The 22135-nt window shown below is 36.1% G+C and overlaps 4 protein-coding genes across 11 annotated transcripts; 2 read left to right on the top strand and 2 right to left on the bottom strand.

Annotated features, from left to right (window-relative positions):
* Positions 1 to 1582: 1582 nt before the first annotated feature.
* On the bottom strand, positions 1583 to 4439 carry LOC133874954 (uncharacterized). Its single transcript, XM_062312906.1, has 3 exons — positions 4224 to 4439; positions 3436 to 3503; positions 1583 to 3301 (listed from the first exon to the last, which is right to left on the bottom strand). The coding sequence occupies exons 1-3, from the start codon at positions 4324 to 4326 to the stop codon at positions 2321 to 2323; spliced, it is 1152 nt and encodes a 383-aa protein (XP_062168890.1). The 5' UTR covers positions 4327 to 4439; the 3' UTR covers positions 1583 to 2320.
* A 76-nt stretch (positions 4440 to 4515) lies between these two features.
* Positions 4516 to 12454, top strand: LOC133874953 (uncharacterized). 7 transcript variants are annotated; one of them, XM_062312904.1, is made up of 20 exons: positions 4516 to 4724; positions 5175 to 5237; positions 5474 to 5628; positions 6004 to 6117; positions 6477 to 6542; positions 7077 to 7160; positions 7244 to 7330; positions 8027 to 8118; positions 8205 to 8265; positions 8387 to 8479; positions 8560 to 8619; positions 8812 to 8872; positions 9233 to 9340; positions 9926 to 10044; positions 10147 to 10218; positions 10342 to 10427; positions 10935 to 11031; positions 11371 to 11509; positions 11611 to 11658; positions 11855 to 12454. In XM_062312904.1, exons 1-18 carry the CDS (start codon positions 4598 to 4600, stop codon positions 11500 to 11502), a joined length of 1677 nt encoding a protein of 558 aa, XP_062168888.1. In that variant the 5' UTR covers positions 4516 to 4597; the 3' UTR covers positions 11503 to 11509; positions 11611 to 11658; positions 11855 to 12454. The 7 variants fall into 7 exon arrangements, with proteins under 7 accessions (XP_062168888.1, XP_062168883.1, XP_062168887.1 ...); XM_062312899.1 differs by having other exon boundaries at positions 11832 to 12454; XM_062312903.1 differs by having other exon boundaries at positions 11751 to 12454.
* A 416-nt stretch (positions 12455 to 12870) lies between these two features.
* On the top strand, positions 12871 to 18320 carry LOC133876025 (poly(A)-specific ribonuclease PARN). 2 transcript variants are annotated; one of them, XM_062314329.1, is made up of 8 exons: positions 12871 to 13319; positions 13554 to 13684; positions 14128 to 14456; positions 15604 to 15717; positions 16114 to 16240; positions 16322 to 16592; positions 16904 to 17708; positions 17952 to 18320. In XM_062314329.1, exons 1-8 carry the CDS (start codon positions 12952 to 12954, stop codon positions 17955 to 17957), a joined length of 2151 nt encoding a protein of 716 aa, XP_062170313.1. In that variant the 5' UTR covers positions 12871 to 12951; the 3' UTR covers positions 17958 to 18320. The 2 variants fall into 2 exon arrangements, with proteins under 2 accessions (XP_062170313.1, XP_062170312.1); XM_062314328.1 differs by lacking the exon at positions 17952 to 18320 and having other exon boundaries at positions 16904 to 17874.
* Positions 18321 to 19337: 1017 nt separating this feature from the next.
* Positions 19338 to 20059, bottom strand: LOC133874902 (early nodulin-like protein 6). Its single transcript, XM_062312810.1, has 2 exons — positions 19858 to 20059; positions 19338 to 19723 (listed from the first exon to the last, which is right to left on the bottom strand). The coding sequence occupies exons 1-2, from the start codon at positions 20057 to 20059 to the stop codon at positions 19338 to 19340; spliced, it is 588 nt and encodes a 195-aa protein (XP_062168794.1).
* Positions 20060 to 22135: the final 2076 nt, after the last annotated feature.

Here is a 22135-nt window from a genome sequence, read left to right as displayed (position 1 = left end):
ACAGTACTGAACTTGAAGCTCAAGACGGCATCACATGCCTGCGTTTCAAATGTCCAAGAATAATAGGAAGAGCTCATGTTAAAAGAATTTTTATATATTAAGCTTTAGGGGTTATCATAAATAATAAATGTTAAAGATAAGAAATCATTCTAGTATCAAGAAGAAAGCTTTAGTGGCTTGGTTTGTACATCATAATGCCAATGGTTATGGTTTGTGTCTTTTCATAAAAATAAAAAATAAAAAAATAAAAAAAAAAGCAAAAAAAGCAAAAAAAGTCACTACTTTACATTCATAATGCTACTCATCCCTTTTTCACACATGCAAAACTCCCCATGGGAGAAAGGAATACAAAAACAATAGTATTGTAAGATAGAAAATTAGGGGCGGCAATTTATGATTACGTGTTGGATTCAGATCGAGTTGAGATATGAGTGTAAGACTATATAAGTTAATCTTAACCCGACTTATTTAATTAAATAAATTAAACCACTCAACTATGACTTTCTAATTCCGTGTCGAGTTTGAAAGTTGTGTAAAAAATTATTGCCTTAAAAAAGAGAAAAGAAAAAAAGATAGCATTAGCCAAAAGAAAAGGAAAAAAAACAGGTAAATATTTTAGGAAAAATATTTGCGAACAACACAAGACACATGGGTGAGACCCATATGAGTAGGATCCACCCCATGTGTCTTGTGTTGTGCACAAATTGTGTAATGTTGTTGTGTACTGATCCCTTCTCAATAGTTTATTCTACTTTGCTCAGTAGAAAATCAACTACTGCTTGTTAAAAGTTGTCATTAATTACCACTGGGCTGTCAATAAGATACAGCTAACCAAGAGACATGCTTTAATAAAATATTCGGAACTTTCTCAACCAAGCCACTAGTTTCTTGCTCCTTTGGGGAAACCAGATTCCTTAAAAGAATTCTTTTCCCTTCATCGTAGGGGAAAAGGTGAGAGGAAAAGGATGCGAATTAAAGCAGGTTATTCCTTTCTTTGGGTCCAATTCATGCTTACTGCATTCATTTCCTTTTGGGGTGGGAAAGTAATCTCAAAACCAGATTTGGGACAATTTTTTTTTTTTTTTTTTTAATCTGTCTATTAAACTACTGTGTGTTTAAAATGAATTTTTAATAGAGCCCGCGATTCTCAGATGCATTTTAAATACATGCCAGTTTAATAAATTGAGTTAAATGAATCTATTTCCATCTAGTTTAGAAGAAAACGTGTTATCATTAATATGGTATTTAAACTGAGAAAACTGTGGTTTTGTTTTCTGCTTATGATGTTGCAGAAATATCAACAAAGGAATTCATTAACTTGAGGACAATTAAATGAAAGGAGCTAGGTTGACAATTAAAATAAAATGATTTATTTCTTCTGGCCCCTTCTAGCCTGCCTTGATGAAAGATAATCTTTTGGCCAATAACATGCAATCTCAAAAATTATGTAATTTGGACAAAATTAGATTTCAATTGGATTGTCTCTAGAGAAGAAATTTTGATGCCAATTAAAAGCAAACAGCTGAACATAGTAGTAACCAAGGAAACTTGATTTACAGCAATGATAAACTAATAAACTATCAATAATCAACATAGATAAAACATTGCATTAACTTCATTTAGTTGAATACAGAAAGCAGAAGCTTCATGGCTGAGTACTTCATTTAGTTGAAATACTTTCTGTCTCCCAAAGCTACTAGAACTAACACAATGAAAATTTAAACTAAATTTCTGAGACATTGCCATCTTGCAGCACATCCTTGAGTGTTAAAAACCAATACATTAATCAAAAGCAACTTTCCTCAAGCTCCACTTTTTGGTTTTTTTTTTTTTTTTTTTTAAAAGTATGACTGCAACTTGAAAGTTAATCACTTAATTACCTCCTCCAGTATGCATTTATTTGTCGAAGACTATTCCTCAGAAAACTCTCAAGTATAGCTGTTTGCTATTATCATCTATTCCTGGCATGCCCAGCAATGCAAATATTGAAGACAACAGTTGTACCGACATCTTCATATAAGAGATCACCTTCAAAAACTGCTGATCAACCTCAATCACGAGTCACGTCATTCCATAAACGTTTTTCAAGGTACATATAGTTTATGCCATTGCTGTTGCTCAACCTGAATCATAAGTCTGCTTGTTAGTGAGCAGTTGTTTGTCCAGGTTTATAGGAATTACTGATTGTTCATCGTTGTTGTCACTTGCTCAGCAGACAGCTTATGCCAACCACGAGGCTGCTTCAGAGTAGCTCCTCCCCAGTGAGCACGACATTTTAATGCATAACTTTCATGGTCCACCAAGAGGCCTCCAAGTAATGTCAATCATCGCTGTCGCTCATCTCGAAGACTAAATTTCTAATCATAGAAGAGAAATTGGGTTCTAACATTTTTTCACCTCTGAGTCTGCATAGAGAAATTGCAGGTTTTTGCTTACTCCCAGAAATCCTAAGATTGGATGAGGCCAGAACGAGGCGTTTCCCAACTCGAGATCTTTCAAGCTTAGCCTTCAAAGAGTTTGGAGTTCGGGCAGCTACCAACGGCGGTGTCAAGATCCTTGGGGGTGTTTTGACTGTAAACTCTGGGAGGACATCAACTTGTATGCTTGAGCATTTATCATCTGTTATAGTATTTAATTGTTCTTCCTTCTGACCTTGAAATGTTCTGTGTGTGACATTGACATCAAAGCTTAAAGGGCTGCCGAAACTGCTCACTTCATTGGAGCTTGGGAAGTATCTCTTGATGATACCTGAAACTGATATTACTTCTGATGACTTCTCACTGGGGGCCTCCACCATTGGGTTGGAACTCAATCCTTCTCTAGGCTCAACTTCATCTGCAGACGCACAAAAGCCAGAATTCTCTTTGGCAACAACAGCAGGAATTCTATTTCCACGGTCGCATCCCCTCTTTATTTCACTTGCTGTGCACTCTAAATGATGAAGTTTCTTCCTTCTCTTATTTGTCTTTTCCTTTGGAAGAGAGACAGCGCTGAGAAGCTCTTGTCGAAAAGGTTCAAGGCAGTTTGATCTTCCCGAACTCCTTCTCTTACCTCCTCCTCTTGTCTCAGTCTCACCAATGCTTGCAAGGAAGTTTGGTGGTTCCAAATAAACAGTATCTTTGCTACCATTGTACATATGCTGCACAAATTTTCCAGCCACGTCCTTGGGTAGATCCGACCCACTTAAATTACTCAAAGGCCTTGCTTGAACATGCAGAAACCATGCTCCTTTCTTACCCTGGAAAGCATACTTTATAGGCAGTGACTCAGGCAGATGGTAAAGGCAAGATTTTCGCTTCACCTACTAGAAGATGGATAACGGAATTAGAAGCATCCCTGATGATAAAGAATATCACTAAAAAAAATAAAAAAAATTCAGCAACATAATTGAAAACAAGAAATGAGTACTGAGAAAAATGGAAAATAACAAGGCACCATTAACCCATAGATCATGATCTCTCCAGATTTTGGGAAACAATTGAAGTGCACTCTTTCAGCTTCTCCTACATACAGATTTGGGACGATTTGTTATTCCATAATCTAGAGCATGGCAGATAATCTAAGATCAGATATTACATGCTGCACCAAATTTAAATGACATTTCCCAACACATGAATTGTAAGAAGAAATTAGTCAAATAGTATACAGGTTCAGGATCTGATAAACAAACACAAAAGGAGAACACATTAATAGGATCTCCCAGATGAAACCTCAAACAGCTGAAAATGACTGGTAGTAAATAGCCTCATATGAGTAATTCTTCAAAAAGATTTACTCGTATACCAATGCCCACAACTAACCTGAGCCTGTGGCACCACTGTTTGCATTTTAATGGAATGTTAGAAACCAATAAATCTTAGCCGATTCAAATGAGGAAACTGTTATTATTAGAAGACAAATCGGCCAATGAAATGTAGCATATAAACATTGAAAGGGGGGGGGGGGGGGGGGGGGGGGGGGGGGGGGGGATTAAAGAGTTCCGAATTTTTTTTGTTAATAACTGAAATCCAGAACCAAGTAAAAACACTTAAAGCATTTTAAGAAAATAAAAGTCATCCGGAAACAAAAATTGCAACCACCCAGAACAATTCACCTTATGGATTTTCAGTTATTGTATTTTAATGTCAGAGATTGACATAAAGAACTGATTTTTAACTATAGATGAGGAGAAAAGAAAAGGAGTTCATAAAAAGAGGACGATAGGTGTGAGATTTTCTGCTCACTCTTGAAATCTCTTGCTGTGATATCTGGAGGGACGGCCATTGCTATGTGAGTTCCCAAGTCAGTGTCTGTGAAGACTGGTACTTCCACAGTCGACGCAGCCATTCAGTCAATCGAGTTGAGAGGGAAGGCAAAAGCAGGCAGAAGGGCCTTAAAAAAGGTACCTTTACACAGTGTGGACTGTGGAGGGCAAACCTGTCCCATAGGGCGAGCAGAGTAAACCCAATTCCCAAACAGAACCCACTATCATCTATCCCTTAAAGTGGGTGTACTTTCGTAATTTTAACAAGCTATTGTGCACGCTTGCAGTTGCTGGCATACTATCCAACACGACCGCTTTCTCTAGGAGTCGTCGAAGTTGGAGCATTGAGCAACAATGGCTCACGTGCTGTCCCTCAGTGTAAGTCTCTCTGCAGCTGAGACCCACAAGGGTTCTCCAAAGCCACTGAAGTTCGCCAAGAGAACCCGGGAGCCGAAGACTCCCATTTACAATCCTAGGAAAGGTAAAAAGCTAAGACCTCCCCGTTTGGTTCCTGAGAAAATTCAAGGTTCCCTTTGAAAACCAAAAAAGAAAAAGACCCCAGTCAAATGAGTGTAATTGTTACCATTGCGCTAAGTAGAGGTTCAAAAATTCTTGTTTTCTTTCTCAGCATCCAATGGAGGGTGGGTTTTTTTTTTTTAAATGCTAATTGAGAAAAAGTGAACTTCTTTTTCGTTTGGTTTCTGAGGTAGTGTGAGGAGAGAATAGGTTCGATGGAAAGCAATAGGCATTATTGTAAAAGAGGGCAATCCACCGGTGCGCTTATTTGTGGCTCATATATATATATGTATTTTAACTCGGAAATCAGGGGGAGCGTGTGTTTAATAATGTGAGTGTAACTTTTGTTTAACTCGGTTCTAGTTTACTTTCTAGTTACAGTGATTGACATGAAAAATTCTTTATTCTTTTTCAGGTTCTCACAATCCCTCTAGCAAGACCCAGAAGCTTAATTCGGAGGTCTCACCCCATAGGGCAGGTAATTATAGATCCTCTATGTGTGTCTCTGTATATGTTGTACTATTAGTGTATGATAGAATTGAATTTTGGTGTTTTTGTTATGTGCTTTCCTGAGGTTAATCAATAATTTGTTAAAGGGCGCTTAAATTTGGGAATATCACATAAGCAGTGCGTTATAATAGGCTATAAGAATAATTGTCAGATCTATGTGCTTTTTTGGATTTCTCATGTCAATTTGTTTTTGGCTTTATATAGTGTCTGCAGTGAGGTTGATGAGAATAGAGCTGGGTGGTGCTTTTGCTGACCTTTTGAATGAGAAAGGGAAGGGTTCTGGTGATAATGAGATGGGATATGTTGAAAGAACTCTCGGATTTCGTACCCGGGGGTTAGATGACCGGGATCTTAGATTGGTTATTTCCCAATCCCTCATCTGTTGTTTGTATTAAAAAAAAAAAATCTAATAATATTCAAAATTGAGAAATGTTATATACTACATTTTTATCGCACAGTTATCCCATCAACAGTCTCTTCATCTCATTTCAGTTTTTCAAGGAATAATGCAGGAAAATCTTGACATCATATGTCAAGGGTTCATTTTGCATAGATGTTTTTGAGTGAAAGTGAGATCATAATACTCTCTTTTAGTCAGCAAAATCTATCATGGCGCTAAACTCTTCCATTTCTACCTTTGCTTTTTTCTTTTTTCTTTTTTCTTTTTTCTTTTTTCTTTTTTTTTTTTATATAAAAAAAATTTAAAATTTAAATTGTCTTCAACAATAATATAGGTTACAGATATTGTTGGGGGAACCATCCGTTGGAGGAGATTTCTTGATTTTTTGATCTGTTCTATATGCCATGATGAGAACACATTTAGAAGAATGGAGCCTCTTCTCTTACAGGTATTTTTGCTTCTTCTTGTTGGCTCGTTTGCATGCATTGTCAACTATGGTGTAATAACAGGCAATATTACAGTACAATTGAGTGGGCTTGCATGGAAAGGCTGATTTTATGAATCGATCATAAATTTGTACATTTCTAAACTTGGACTGTTGGACACATACTAATCATTTATAATATTTACATTTGTTTTTCATCTGTATTTTTCAAAAGAATTCCTGCTTGAATGCTTTTGAATCACATTGGGGGTTGCATCTGTGAATCCAAACCTTTCCCAAGATTCTTTGGAAATATATTTGGACATCGTGATCTTTTACTTATAAGTATCCCAATTACTTGCAATTTTAATCTCTGTTTCCAGATTCTCCGAATAGGTTTCTATGAGATTGTCAAGCTCGATATGCCACAATATGCTGTTGTAGATGAGGTATTTCTGCTTACATTTAATTATTTACTTCAGATAAGATAATATGTAGTAATTTTGCAGTTGGTTGTTCTAATCTATTTTAGCTATAGATAAATATCAGCAATAATTGATTAGATTGCTTGGATATATCTGTTTTATCATTTTCTTTCTTAAAAAATGAAAGGTTGGTATAGGTAGACTGAGCATTTTGCTGTGATAGTGTGTGCTGGGTGTTGGTTTTTAGGACTTAGATTCAATAATAATACATGAAAATCAATTGTTCTTTGCCCATGCTTTTTGGTGATTAGTGAATTCTGTGAAAGATCTGATTGTTTCATGATTTTCCATTCTGATTTGATATGAAGATCTCCTATGTGGCACCTATCATAAATTTCAAACCTTTGAATGTGAAAAATTAATGTCAAGTTGAGTGTGGCCTAGTTTCACTCCAATCCCTATGACTTCCTAATCTTCACTCTTTTCGATGTAACTATTGGTTTAAATGTTCTCTGAAAATGTTTTTTTCTTTTCACATTCTTTTAAATATAATTGCAGAATGTGAGGCTTGCAAAGGTTGCCCTAAGACCTGGTGCTGGTAACATGGTCAATGGGATTCTGCGGAAGCTTGTTTTGCTGAAGGTTTGCCATTGTCAATTCATATATGTTATAATTATGTGGTAACTGTGAGGAATTTATTGAATCCCTTGAACTTTGCATTGCAGGAAAGCAACTCTCTTCCTCTACCCAAAGTGGAGGGTGATGAACGTGCACAAGCACGTGCTCTTGCTACTCTGTATTCTCATCCTGTTGTAAGTCCAAATTGCAACTTTTTACCACTTCTATTAAATGCTATATAACCTGGGATCATCACCTAGTAAATAAACAGCCTGATTTATCTAAGGGACTGCTGTTGAGGAGTTACACTTTACCATTATAATATTCTCTCGAGTATCAACACAGCTGAATGTTTGCAGTTTTCTTTAGAATTCCAGGATTTAATACCTCCAGAGGAAACAAAAATTATTGCTGGCTAACTTTATAGCTGTACCTGAAATATTGGTTGTAAACTTCTATTAGCTTCCTTAAGTCAGAAAAATATTGCAAGCTACTGAAGTTTAACCTGAACTTTAAAGTTACCATACTTTTAAACCACATTCATGGAGACCAATTCATTGGACAAAAGGCCCAAGTTCTGGATTAACTCTATGATCGACATTCCTTGTTATATACACAAGAAAGTGTTGAAAGGGTCTTCCAGATGAATGACACAATGCTTCATATGTTCTGGGAACAAATTTCAATAATTAATTACCCAGGCATTTTGTGCCCTCCTATTTTATTTTCTATGCTGGTAAGAAGCATTCTTTATTCTACAACATACAAACTTATTCTTTTTAAACAATGTGAAGATGTGAAGATAAAAATGGTATGTTACTCTTCTAAAGTGAAAAGCTAATAAAAATAGATGTGCATTCTCCTAGTGTTCATTATATTCTCCTTTCTAGTGGATGGTAAGGCGATGGACGAAGTATGTTGGGCAAGAAGAAACCATTAGATTGATGACCTGGAACAACAGTGATCCCAGTTTCAGCCTGAGGTTTTTTTGCTGCAATATTTTGTTCTTGCTTAGTATTTGAAGTGAAACCAGATATAATTAGCTGCCTCTTTTGATGGTAATGTCAGGGCAAACAGTGGGAAAGGCGTTTCAAGAGCTGACCTTGTAATGCAGCTTAATCTGTTGAAGGTGCTTGATTAGCTTTTTTACATTTCCTTTAAAATGTTGAAGGCCCTTAATGCTTTTACGAAAAACACTTTGTGTAGCATTACCCCCTGACTAATGATTTGATTGGCTGTTTTCCTTGAAGTTTGGATTTACAACTACTAAATCTTCATTTTGGGACCTGTTCTGTCTCTCTCCAACACACACGCACACGCAACACACACTCATAGAGAGCATGGTATTTTATATTTTATTACTTGTCTTGGAGTGCCTGGTGCTAGACATACTTATTATTGATTTTCTTCTCTTGAACTTCAGGTTCCACATGAGCTTTCTTTGCATTTGGATGATTTTGTCCGTATTAAAACTGGGTTACAGGTATTAGTTCAATATATGGTTTCTTTTAAACAGCCATACATTTATTTAAATGGAGGCCAAGAGTCCTCTCCCTGCTACATTGTCAAGTTGATGGCGACTAGGATTGTTACCATGCAGTTGCTAGTTGCTGCAATTTCTTCAGCACAACAGCAATGTTTTTATTTCCTAATCACGTACATTTCTTCATTTCAGGTTGTCATAACAGCTGGCTTACTCAAAGATGGTTTATGTTCCGTTCAGGACGAGAGCGCAGGTCATCTTACCATAACTTTCATTTAGGCATGAGTGAAATTATGGTTTCCACCACAATCATAAATATTTTCTTCCATGGACATGTGGCCTTGGCCAATATGATGATCTCGTTAGATGAATGGGTGCCTGATAATCTCATCAAGACCAACAGTGCTCGTGTTTACACATTTAGATAGACTCTGTTTTGATTCAATCATAGATACACTTTCTGTATTTTTATTAAAACATGCACTACTTTGTTTCAATTCTCAGGCACTGTGTAGGGAAAAATTTAAGGATTGGGCCTTAGTTTTGCAATTAAAGTATGTTGGAGTTTGTATATTGCTATGTCTCAAAATACTATATTACAATCTCATTGCAGGAATGGTAGTTTCTGTTGTGGATCCTCAACCGGGTGAGAGAATAATTGATTGTTGTGCTGCTCCAGGAGGAAAGACTCTTTACATGGCATCCCAATTAAGTGGCCAGGGTATTCTTCAATTCAAGAAAAGTCATATTGGCCAGTTTGAAGTTTTTGTTGCTACATAGGAATTATTTAAAATATTTATTTTGGCTTAAATATATGTGATGCTGGCTATTCACTTACTTTCCAGAAAGCAGAAATAAAAAGTTTTGTTTGCTTCTTAAAAATCTGACTTTTCCTTAGAGGATTCATGAGAGATTTGCAATCATTCTCTCAATTGGACATGGAATGTTGTGTTCATGCTTTTGACTGCTTGGACGAACTTTTGTGGTGAAATGAGGGGCATAGATGACACCAAAACCATTTAAACATGGAAGATAGCTTCCTTAAAGCTCAAGTTCAGCTTTCAGATAATCTGTTTTTTTTTTTTTTGGCTATGTTGACTGTTGATAGTTTTATAATTTGCTGCAGTAAGAAAATAGTTAAAATCTTATTTTGATGATAATTGGATTTTTTTTTTTTTTTTTTTTAATTTTCATCAGAATGGTGGGATAACTTGCCCTAAAAGACAATGATTTTTAAAATTTATTTTCTTGACCTACACTTTGGAGCAATTATGAATGATAATGAAGATGCCTCATGGTGTCTCAGGTATGGTATCTGCGATTGACATAAACGAGGGCCGGTTGAGAATCGTTAAAGAAACAGCCAAGTTGCACCAAGTAGATAGTGTCATCACCACCATCCATGCTGATCTTCGTACCTTTGCTGTAAATTATCATAAGACCTTATGTAAATCTGGAATCTCTTTTGGAACCTGCAATTTCTCACATGCTGTTTTTCTTCTTCTTCTTCTTCTTTTCATTTTACAGGAGAAAAATCCAGTGAAGGGCGATAAGGTTTTGCTGGATGCTCCATGTTCCGGACTGGGTGTTCTCTCAAAGGTAGTATAAGAACCACGTGTATCTCCATGTGTTTTTTTTTTTGTTTCTAGTTTCTAATATTTTTTCTAATTGTTGACTGCTTGTCACTACCTAAATATTTCTACCTCTTTGACTTTCTTGAAGAGAGCGGACCTACGTTGGAACAGGAAATTAGAGGATATTGAACAACTGAAGAATTTACAGGATGGGCTCTTCGATGCAGCATCTGTGTATGACCAGAATTTCTTCCTCTCTCTCTCTCTCTCTCTCTCTCTCTCTCTCTCTCTAATTGATGCACAGCACCAACATGAAAACACATGTTTTTGTTCAGGCCAACATGAACCTTGCTTATTGGGAGAAAATTATGTAAAGCCCCTTCCTTCTGATATTTAATATATTCTAAAAGTTAAATTCTTATGTTTACCAATGTTAAACAATTCCAAACTTTGAACTTCACTCTTCGTTGTGCTTTGCTTATTTAGAGTTGAAATTAATTCATGAAAGCTGAAGATCAATTTGACTTATGCAAGGTTGAACCCTCAAGCTTCTTTTGCCCTGTTGTTGAATAAACTTTAGAGATTTATGAAGTTCAAATTGTGAATGGATCTAGCAGACTCAACTCCCCCCCACCCTGAACCTTTGACAATAATCATACGCAGCGTGTATTGGAGCAGATTTTCATATCCTTTGATCAACTAATGTGTTCTTGTTTACTTGGTTTAATTTTGCATTTATAGATTGGTAAAGCCTGGGGGAGTTTTAATATACAGTACCTGTTCCATAGACCCTGAAGAGAATGAAGAGAGGGTGGCTGCATTTCTTCTCAGGCATCCAGTAGGTCTTTCACATGATCTTTTTAAATGCTGTGTCATATTTGGAGCTTATTCTCTTAAGTAGGATACAAACTGTCCCGTAGAAGAATACTCTTAAAGGATGATATTGAACTTACCAGCAAATCTATTTTTGATTTGAAAACCAAATGCTTTGAAGAAGAATCACATATATTTTACTAATGTCATTCTCCTTAGATATTTGGGATGATTGATCAAACTCAAAATATACTTTTGTAACCCAACAGAAAATGAACAATGAGCATTTATTTTTTGATAGAAAAGTTTGGTTAAAGAATTTCTTTACTTATTTTTCTTATCTATAATTTTTCTTGGGTCTCAGGAATTTTCCATGGATCCAGTTGACAGATATGTACCACCTGATTTTGTAACGGAACGTGGTTTCTATTTCTCCAACCCAGTAAAACATTCGCTTGATGGGGCCTTTGCCGCTCGTCTTGTTCGAGATTTATAAATCAGATGTAAGTATAGTAACCCTGGCATATCAGCACATCTATTTCAGATTAGTTCTTGCAAATATTGACAACAATGGAAATATAGAGACCAATTCTGCCGTTTGCAGGATAAATCTCACATTCAGAAGAAGTCCTCTTTCTGCACACAACAAAAAGTATGTACCTAATGCTGCTTATAAATGTGTTACTTAGTTCTATTAGATTAAGAATATGATCCTGTTTATATGAAAGCATATATGTTTCGCAGTATAATCTCAACCTGTAGGCTTTTCCTGAAGTTGGATCCAAATGCTACTGTAGTTTCATAGGAGATCTGTCTTTTTCACAGGCACATGCAATCCTCTTTTCTAGGGCGTTTCCATTCCCTTTATGAAGACCCTTTCTTCTGCTTGCTGCATGGCTGATATTCCTGGATTCCCCAAGCATTGGAAGGATTCATGTGGAGTACAACCTTCATCATAATCACTCAGTTTTCGAGGCAGGGCTGCTTAACCAAACCCATGATAAAACAAGAACTCCAAGTACAGACAAGCGAAGGGAACAAATTTTAAGGCCTGTTTGATTCAACATGGTTCCAATGAGAAATGCTGAAAACTACATTTTTATCCTACAAATATTCAACAATGCTGACATGAGAGTCTCAATCAACCTTAGATCAATTTTTGTTAAAAAAAATTTTCAAGAGCTGGTTGGGATTGTTACGTCATTATTGTTGGATAATTATAGGATAAAAATATGACTTCTAACTTTAGTTTTTTGTATTTTATATACAAGAGGCACTGCAAGGAAAGTGTGTATATGGATGAGTCAAACCAGAGGAGCATTTGAAGCTCCTTTTGTCTGATTATAGAATGCATGATTTGTAATCATTAGCTTGAAGCCCTTGCTAATGCATGGCAAGAATATTTGTGTTATTTTAAAAATTCAACTATTCTACATTATTTATAAAAAGGTAAGGCATAAACTTTATATAGAGAAATTCTATGTTCCTTGGACAAATTTTCGATCAAATTGAGTTGGAAAAATTTGTTTTAACTAGTCTATTGAAAAAGCATGTGAGAATTTATATTTTAAAGATAAATATCAATTTAATAGATTGAAAAAAAAAAAAAAAAAGATTTTTTCTAATCTAATTTGAAAGAAAACTTTGTTGTCGGTTTAGTTTTTAATTGTTTGATTTTGAGACCGAGTTATGACTGAGTTTCAATGTAAGATATAGTGTTCATTTCTCCATCAAATGAAATAATTGAAATCATTTGAAAATTTAATTATGTTCCAAAAAAAAAAAAAAAAAAAAAAACGACGACGTTAGTGGTAGATATTAGTTACATGCCATGAAACGACGACGTGTGTACAGCTTCCCAAAGTGACAGAAACTCATCTTCCTGCTCTCTAAACCCCACGTTCAGCACCGGAAGAAGAAAACTATGCGCGCTCCTTAACACGCAATGAACACGCACCACCGTGCCACCAGGAGGGCACTCTCACGTGCGTTCTCACGTGCCTTAGCCAGCCCATTCTCAACCTCGTCGCATAAACCCTCCGGCGCCGCCTTTCCTCTGAAGCACGTGACGAGGTCGAACTTCGAGCCGGCGCTGGGCGAACTGCGGCGGCACGTGCGGGCGGCGGACTTCGTGGCCATCGACCTGGAGATGAGCGGCGTTACCAGCGCGCCGTGGCGCGAGTCCCTGGAGTTCGACCGCTCCGACGTGCGCTACCTCAAGGTCAAGGACTCCGCCGAGAAATTTGCTGTCCTGCAGTTCGGCGTCTGCCCCTTCCGCTGGGACCCTTCCACCAACTCCTTCGTCGCTCACCCGTAAGTTCTGCGCCCAGCTTAATATGCTCTGTTTGGTTGCTCGGAAAAGAAAATAAATTTTAGGTTCGATGGATTAAGGGAGTGTAGGAACCGAGCAAGATATAATGATTTCTACTACGTTGCACGGAAATTAGGGCATTGGTTTGGGGAATGGCAAGCTCATTTTAGTTTGTTTTTAGCATTCAGAAATAATAGTTGATGAAATTGACACAGATTGTTTATGTGCTTTCACAGGCACAATTTCTATGTGTTTCAGCGTCACGAGCTGCCGGTCGATGGCCCTTCTTTCGAGTTTCTCTGCCAGACCACGTCCATTGACTTCTTAGCTAGATACCAGTTTGATTTCAATGTATGCATACATGAAGGTAGTTTTATCTTGCCTTTTTGTATTTGCCTTTGGACCTTAAGCTATGACTGTTATTACTTTTTGTAATTGGTGCACATGCTTTGTTGCTTAACTCATTATTTTTGTGATGTAAAGAATTTGTGTTTGAATGTGGATAGAGTGCCTTAAAGACTAATACAATATCACCCATTATGTTTGTATTAAATGTTCAATGTTGCCAAGGATAGCTTCAACTTTTGGGTTTGAATGTAAAAACCAAAAAATAATTCCAGTTATAATATTGTTGATCAAGATCTAAGATGGAAAAACTGCAGAGGTAGTGGGGGTTGCGGCAGCTTGATAAGCTATGTTCTCTTTAATTGAGTATTATGTCATACCAACGAGACATGTAGTTCTACCTTGTTATTTCATCCTGCCTTTTATATGCTTTCGGTTTGAGAACTTAATCTTGGATAATCTCAGGAATATCTTATTTATCCAGACGACAAGAACATGAAGCACAAAGACATTTGAATGGGGCATACGAGGATGAGTTATCAGAAACATGGTGTAACCTGAAAGAAGTTAGAGATGTACAATTGAACCGCATGGCTGACATTCTGTTCAGTGAACGAATTAAGAACAGATTCAGCGAATGGCGCGATGGGTTATTACAGGATAGAAATGGAGGGTTCCAACCTCAGTGGAACTCAACTGACTCAAAGCAACAATTTCAAACCATTTTCTTTAAGATGCGTCCAGCTCTTAGTCTGACTGGGTTTACTTCTCATCAGTTTAGGTTAATTCAATGGGTAAGGTATTATAATCTCAATTTAAGCTCGTGAGTTGCCTGATTTTGAATTTTTTGGTTTTCTAGCATCATGTTTTGATGCAGAGTTGGAGTTCTGTAGAGCTGTATATTCCCTGAAAAACAAAGTAACAATTAAATCAGTCAGCTTATACACGACAGACCTAGTTCTAGGCTTCTCCCAAGCATAGCCCAAGGGTTGTGCGCGTGCGCGCAGGTGTGTCTTGGGCATTAGGAAGTCTGAACTGTGTTTAGTTGTTCTCATGCTTACTATGAGGCATGACATAAAATAGAAAAATTTACATGTATCTGGCATGGTATACCATCTCAAATGTTTCTTGTTTTTCCTTTGTTATATCCTTGAATTCGTTCTTTTTTTTCTGTGCGCGATAAGTAAGTAGAAAAAAAAAAAAAAACTGTAGATGCGATTTGTAAGTCTAAAATGTTTTGTCAACTCCAGTCTCCAGAAAACAGTTTGAGAAACACAATGTTGTTTCTACAGATTGTAGTCTGCTCTGTCTCAGCCAGTTTAAAATACTAATAACTGATGTATAAGACATTAAAATTCTTAACTCAATATTCTAATTTTTTTTAGTATGCAAGATAGTAAGAGCATTTTGGATGATTGATATAGTTCAGCAGGACTGAAAGTTGATCCCTAATTATGTTTTGCCATTTCTTAATACATTATTCTTGGTGCATTATACACACAAGACTTTGCTATGAGTCTGTGTAATACGTCTTTTTGTCTTATGCAGTGTTTACTGGTAATCTACAAGGATTTGCATGCATATGGATTCTATATATTTATAGCCTGATAAGATCTGCTAATGCGTTTTAACTTATCAAGAGCCTGACTTCTAAAACTGTAACCCCTTTTTTATTCTCTAAATCTAAGTTTGGTTTGCAATTTACAACTAACACTCATCTATTTTCTTTGTCATGGGAATTTTTGAATCCTTTGTATTTTAGATGTTAGCTTTTCTTTTTGCGTGTTTCTATTTTATAGTTCTTGTATACTGGGTCGCAACCCTTTGTTGTTCTTTTCTTTTTTAGTCAATTTTTTAACTTATAAGAAAAAAATTGTAAAAGAATAGAATGCTTTTTGAACAAGGCCTTATCTTGCTGAATGTGAAGTTGAAAATTTGCAGGTCATTAACAAGCATTTCGAAGATCTTACTTATGTTCGTGTGACTGGTGAGAATTTATGCTCACAACAACTAGTAGTGTATACAGAATCCAAGGATGACATAGACTTGCTTATGGTAAGATAAGTTTATATGTCCTTAGGAAAAATCTAGTGATGTACACGTACATGTGAAATTAAAGTTTCCAAATGTTCTTCTGATATGAAAGACTAATTAATAGGTTGACTTGGTCAAATTGTTTTCAATTACTAAAACTGTAATCTAAATTTATTTTTCCCTTCAAGGAGGTCTTAGTCTTTTCAAGTTTGGACTGGCTAAGATTTTCGGATTTTAAAAAAATAAAAGATAATATTGAAAATATGAAGTCTCGAGGCATAGATTTTGGCATCTCATGTATGGTCTTGATGGTGCTGAAAGTGGATTTGGAGTGAGAAAGAAATATTAAATCTATTTTCATGTAATCTTATACACCTCGCAGGAAATTATAATTTTCTGTATCCTAATCTTTTGCAGAAAGAGGTGAAAGATGAGCGTCGCCGAGGAGCAGAGTTGAAAATCCAATCTGCAATTGGGTTTCGCCATGTTATTGACCTCCTTTCCTCAGAGCAGAAGTTGATTGTTGGTCACAATTGCTTTCTTGGTACAACTGTCATTCCAAGTTTCATGAAGAGGTTATTACAATTATTTAGTATTACTAAGATGGTTTCTTTCCATTATGCAGATATTGCACATGTATACAGCAAATTCTTAGGTCCTCTTCCTTTGACTGCGGAAGAATTTGTCTCCTCCATTAACAAGTACTTTCCCCACATTGTTGACACCAAAATACTCTTGAATGCCAATTATGTACTCCAACAACGGATGAAGAAGTCCAGCACATCACTATCTTCAGCATTTGCCCGCTTGTGTCCACATATTGCTCTTGGTTCTGAAAGCAAGGGGCTGGCTTTTCTCCAACCTGTGCAAGTGGAGGTTCAAGTGGATGATATGAGGTTCACTTGCAATTCTGCCCTTAAAAGTATATCTTGGTCGTGCTTTATTCTGTTTGATTGCAACAAGTTACCATAATATTACCTAAACATGGTATACACTAATATCTGCTTTATGAGACGTATATAGTTGGCACATGCAGCTTCCATGTGTGTCATACACTAGTCTTTTCTTCAAGACTTAAAAACAGTAGAGTAAAAAATGTTTGCCGTTTCATCTTGGCATCATTTGTCAAATAATGAAGTCCTGTGCCTCCTACTTGTCTTTCTTGTCCAAGCTGAGGAGTTGATGCCTTTAGTGAACATATTTGCAGGACCTCCAACTGGAACGCTGGAGCCAAGCATGAAGCTGGGTATGATGCTTTTATGACAGGATGTATCTTTGCCCAGGCTTGCAGTCATCTAGGCATTGATTTTAAACTCCATTCACCGTCTGAAAATTTAGCCCATAATGAAAAGCTCTGTAAGCAAATCAACCATTTATATCTCAGTTGGACTAATGGAGACATTATTGATTTAAGTACTGGTAAGATTGAAGAGCCTTTGGGAACTAAGAATCCCAAAAAGCAATACTCAAAGATTCTGTTTGAGAACATTGTTTTAATCTGGGGATTCCCATCCAAACTCAAGGCACAGGAGATAAGACAATGCATCTCTAAAGTCTTCGGCCCAACCTCTGTAACTTCTGTCTACCACTTGGATGAATCTGCAGTGTTTGTTCAATTCAGCAAGACAGGGTTTGTCTCTGACTTTCTGGTTCTCAAGGAAACTTTAGAGAGAAGTGATGGTCCAATCTCAGTTTTGCATCCTCTTGCAAAACTTTTGGAAGGTGGAAACACTCGTGCCGCTAGTTATGAAATTTATAAAGAGATTTGCAGCTCACCCATTTCTGAAGTCTTGTTTGCCGATCAGGCAGAGGCTGTTGGTATTAAATGGAAGACTGAAGTGATAGAACCCAAGCTAGCAGGGGAGAGCCAAGAAAATCAAAGTTTTAGAGAAGACGAAGAAATAAGTAATGTTCCTAAATCTACCGAAAATTCCAAGCACAAAGTGGAAAAAGATATATTATCTGGCCATTATGAGATCATAGATTCTTTATATACCGCCGAAGCCAATCAGGTTAGAGCTAATAACTTGTAATTCCGGCATAAGAGGCTGAATCTGTTACTTCAATGTATTTATACCTTTTTGCCCTGTAAGCAATGTATCTTTAGTGATACAAATGTTAGCATTAGAAATGTAACAAGCAGCAAAAGAAAAGGAAATGAATTTATGAATTTGCATCGATACTGCCTTTTCAATTTTTTCCACTGCAGTGCACATTTCTTGTCATTGTTCGCCGCCTTACTTCTATTTGTCTAGATGTGATCCGCGCGGATTCAAGTGCCGGAAGAGCATGTCTAGCGAGGACTCTATCATACCTGCTAAGTGCCAACTCCTAGGAGGAGAAGTAGGTCCCTTGTTTTTGGCAGGAATAGTTCCAACCTTTGTTACCCCTCGGTAGCTAGAGTGAGTCTACTTAGCAAAGAGATCGATTGAGCAATATGAATCTCGAAAGTGGATGGTGGACCACCGCCCCCTTGTCTTGGAAGCTCTCCGGCCGGGGAGGGGCCTGCTATCGTAATTAATCAGGAGAATTGTAGTTACTTTTTGAGTCATGCGACTTTTTGATGTAATTAAGTTCACAATTTAAGAGTTCGTTGGTTATTTCATCTTATCATCAACACACAACTTCTTATCGATTACTAATAGGTAATGCGTCTACGCCATGACTTGGCTTTAAAGCCATATATACGAGCAACTGAGCAACATTAAGGGTTTGCAAGCAGATCGAGACTTAGATACATCGACTAAATGGTTCACAGTTTCATTGTAACAATGAAACCACCATGTAGATGGAAAGATATCTTGTGTAGTGGTAATGATACTGTGAATTCAAAACCTAGATTATATTTTTGTTCTTAACTGTTTTTTTTTTCTTCCTCTTCTTTTTATAAAAAAAAAAAAGGGAGGAGAAGATTATGAGAATACATTCAAACAGAATCAGGAGGCAATCCATTTTGCCACTTCGAGCTGCAGAAGTTCGCACTTCTAAAAAAATTTCAGCCTTCCAAGTAGAGGAGGTAGGTATGAACAATATTTCACTACTGTTTAAATCTAGTGGCGCCCGACCATTTTGCCACATTTTTAACTACTATTTAGATTGATAGTTTCATTAATTGCAGCACTAACTATTGAGGAATGTTAGAGCATTTTCTTATGTTCTCCTGGAATGGCACAGATATAATTTTTTTGATTAAAAAATTGCATATATGCCATTCTAAGAGAACACCAGGAGAAAATTGGGAGATATTCAATTCTATCATTTCTCCTAACTATTAGTCCAAATTATAACCACAATAGGAAAACTATTCGGTTAAATGGAAAAATCATGCAGTTATTATGGATGTTTTGAGTGTTTGGAGTTTGTACCAAGTACGGATTTCATAAACTAAAAAAAAAAAAAAAAGAGAAGGGGTAAAACTTTGAATTTTTTCATATATATAACCGAATCTTAAATTTACATATATATGAATTTGAACTGAAACAAAAACAAAACTGCTTCCAAACAAGGCCATGATATCATAGTCCATAAGGCAATATCAGTCAACTACAATACCACTAATTAAACAGGATGAAAACAAGCATGAAAATGACCAGATTAATCTCCTAGAAATACCATAATATTATATGGTCATATATCCTATCCTACATGAAAACATAGAAAATAACCAGCACACCCCCCAAAATAGTTAAAAAGTATGAAGCAACAGCCAACTTGATGGTAGAATTCAGTGAAGGTGGACCCCAGTTGAAAGAATCCCAACCATCACCTCCCGAATCGCCATTTTCTTTAGGTGAAGGTGCAGCCCTCGGGGTATGAACTTCCGCCGACTGCACCATCACACGGATAATCAGCTTTTGACCGGCGTTGCAGTGACCGGGCTGCCCACTCACGAAGTAGAAAAACCCGTATCGGTCAATACGTAGAATTGTATTTCCATCTTCAAATTTAGTGATTGGATTGGACACAATACACTCTTTGTAATCTGTGTGGTTCACTACCAGAACTGAGTCATTCTCGTACTTGAAACCTGGAAAAATAAATAAATAAAATAAAAACATGAATTTTAAACTAATATATTAAACTGACATGTAATATCATCTGATACGAAAATGTTGTTCAAGAACTAGGAACCATGCATTAATTATGATGCTCTAAACTTACGAAGAACATCTCCAACATGGAACCTATTTTTTTCAGCCCACTTGTTGTAATCCTCTGCCGTCTCATTTCCGGCGGGATTGATCCAACCTCTCTCGCCGCCGACTTGGAACTGAAACGGAGACACAGACACAGCAACAAAAGTGATAAAAAATGTCGAAAACATGACATGGTTGAAGAGTTCAGTTACTGAAAAGGAAGCCATTGTACGTACGTACGTAGTACCACTCCAATAATATTATGCTCGTCTCAGCGAAATGGAAGTAATTAATAAAAAAAAAAAAAAAAAAAAAAAAAGAGAGAGAGAGAGGGAATTAAGTGGCGTGGCAGTTTAGTAAGTTATTGCTCACGTGGGGTGAGAAGTGGTGGGGTACGTACGTGGTGGTGCAGTTAAACCTAGTACTAGTAGTAGTTGTAGACCACCACCTCGTACGTGGGGGCACTTGGATGCACGTGGTGGTCCCCAGTCCCCACATTCTATGATCAACTGAACGGCTACGATCATTCCTCTTTTGTTCGACTGAGGAAATATCAACTATCAAGCACGTACGTACGTAGCTGGCCTGGATAATGCGCATTGAGGAAATTAAATATCTGCAGGTTTTTTTTTATTATTATTTGCCTCTTGTGGCTCTGCATGCATGAAGTCTCTGAGACGTTTACAGGGGTTAAAATGGAAATATTATTTAATTGGATTTTATGACAAATAAATGGTACGGTGTTTGACTAGCAGTTTCCACATGCATGAAATTAATGTCAAGAAACATATATATAGTTTTGGAAAGGAATTGATTAATGCTCATAATTAATTAAGGATAAAAAAAATAGATCATATTAGAGAGAAGAAAATTATAAACTTGAGTGTTGAAAAATAAGCCATATATATGTTAATACACTAAAAAAAATGTAGGGAAAATTAATGCTTGGAGTGCTACAATTTTTACTATAAAGTCATTACTAAAGTGACAATTTAATTATAATTGGTAAAATAATTAAAAGATATTAATAAGTCAATTTTTTTGAAATATCTTTATAACAGAAGTTGTAGTATCATTAGTATTATTCAAAGATAAATGCTACACATACTCTTGCTCTTACACTTCAAACTGTATTAAAATTTACCATTATATTCAAAAGTATTCAATAGTAATCTATTAAAAAATTTAATGATGATTTTGGATGGAATGTACACTTGAGTGTGTACAGCATTTTTCTCACTCAAAATATAAATATAGCACGCTAATAAAGAGAGTAGGACCATGAACGTATTATTCTAGTGACTAGTGAGTAAAATGGATGGAGTTGAGTGTTGTTAAGATAAAATTTTTATTGTAAATTTCTTACAAATTGATGTAATAATTCATATATTACTTTTTACGTTAATAGTTAAATAATTAAATTTGGTTATAATTGATATAATAATTTTATATCAATTGTAACGTCAATTTATATATATATAGAAAAGGAAGAAAAAAAAATTATAGTAAAAGTGCACTGCGCGTGCATGTTTGGGAATTGAGATTGGTGAGTCCCCGGCCCGTTATTATGATCAAATCAATCTTCTCAAAAAATTTTTTTAAAAAAATAAAATAAAATAAAATAAAAAATTGATCAGATCAATCGATTTGATTGCACGTAACGTACGGTTGTGATATTTTCCACAGTGACATCAATTTGACCGAGGAAATATTAAGGTAACCATGTGATGATGTGAATCAACGTACCTGAACGCGTTTTATATTTGGTTAAATCAATCCATCGGTAACCATCAACAAAGTTTCTGACACCATTGCAACGCTAGCTCTTCTCACGTGATACATTTTTATGAATACGTGTTTAACATCATTTTTTTGGGATTTCTTTTATTTTAATATTTTTCAAAATTATTATGAATACGTGGAGAACCATGTAAAGGCCGGACACATGATTCTCACATATTCAATGATTATTTTAAAAAATGAAAAAAATATATAAAAAGAAATGAATCAATTAGTGATGATTTAAGCGTCACTACATTGCATACGTATCGATTTCTCGTTGCCCATTGAACAGTCGATAACCACATCTGTGTTATCATTTCAAAAGAATTAGTCAATTTAAAATTTATTATAAAGTTCAGTTTCACTTAATAGTTAGGCAATGTGGGACTTAATACTCATGACTATCTTTATAAACCACACACTTTATGTGGGTTACTCATTTCTCTAATATGGGACCGGAGTGTTACAAATGGCAAGGATCATATTTTTATCTTTTTAAAGTTGATGTGGCTTTTAAGATC

The sequence above is a fragment of the Alnus glutinosa genome, chromosome 8 (genome assembly GCF_958979055.1).
Source record: "Alnus glutinosa chromosome 8, dhAlnGlut1.1, whole genome shotgun sequence".
NCBI lineage: Eukaryota > Viridiplantae > Streptophyta > Magnoliopsida > Fagales > Betulaceae > Alnus > Alnus glutinosa.
The sequence above is the reverse complement of the archived record's forward strand: the minus strand, read 5'-3'. Positions and strand labels throughout refer to the sequence as shown.

Excerpts from the sequence above, each read along its gene's own strand:
- LOC133874954 (XM_062312906.1), bottom strand. The coding sequence starts at position 4,326 with ATGGCTGCGTCGACTGTGGAAGTACCAGTCTTCACAGACACTGACTTG. Across the intron at positions 3,504-4,223 it reads CACAGCAAGAGATTTCAAGA|GAGAAGCTGAAAGAGTGCAC; the intron begins GTGAGCAGAAAA and ends ATCTGTATGTAG. Across the intron at positions 3,302-3,435 it reads TCATGATCTATGGGTTAATG|GTGAAGCGAAAATCTTGCCT; the intron begins GTGCCTTGTTAT and ends ATCTTCTAGTAG.
- LOC133874953 (XM_062312904.1), top strand. The coding sequence starts at position 4,598 with ATGGCTCACGTGCTGTCCCTCAGTGTAAGTCTCTCTGCAGCTGAGACC. Across the intron at positions 8,266-8,386 it reads TGCAGCTTAATCTGTTGAAG|TTTGGATTTACAACTACTAA; the intron begins GTGCTTGATTAG and ends TTTTCCTTGAAG. Across the intron at positions 10,219-10,341 it reads GACTGGGTGTTCTCTCAAAG|AGAGCGGACCTACGTTGGAA; the intron begins GTAGTATAAGAA and ends ACTTTCTTGAAG.
- LOC133876025 (XM_062314328.1), top strand. The coding sequence starts at position 12,952 with ATGAACACGCACCACCGTGCCACCAGGAGGGCACTCTCACGTGCGTTC. Across the intron at positions 14,457-15,603 it reads AGTTTAGGTTAATTCAATGG|GTCATTAACAAGCATTTCGA; the intron begins GTAAGGTATTAT and ends GAAAATTTGCAG. Across the intron at positions 16,593-16,903 it reads GTTCAAGTGGATGATATGAG|GACCTCCAACTGGAACGCTG; the intron begins GTTCACTTGCAA and ends ACATATTTGCAG.
- LOC133874902 (XM_062312810.1), bottom strand. The coding sequence starts at position 20,059 with ATGGCTTCCTTTTCAGTAACTGAACTCTTCAACCATGTCATGTTTTCG. Across the intron at positions 19,724-19,857 it reads CCATGTTGGAGATGTTCTTC|GTTTCAAGTACGAGAATGAC; the intron begins GTAAGTTTAGAG and ends TTATTTTTCCAG.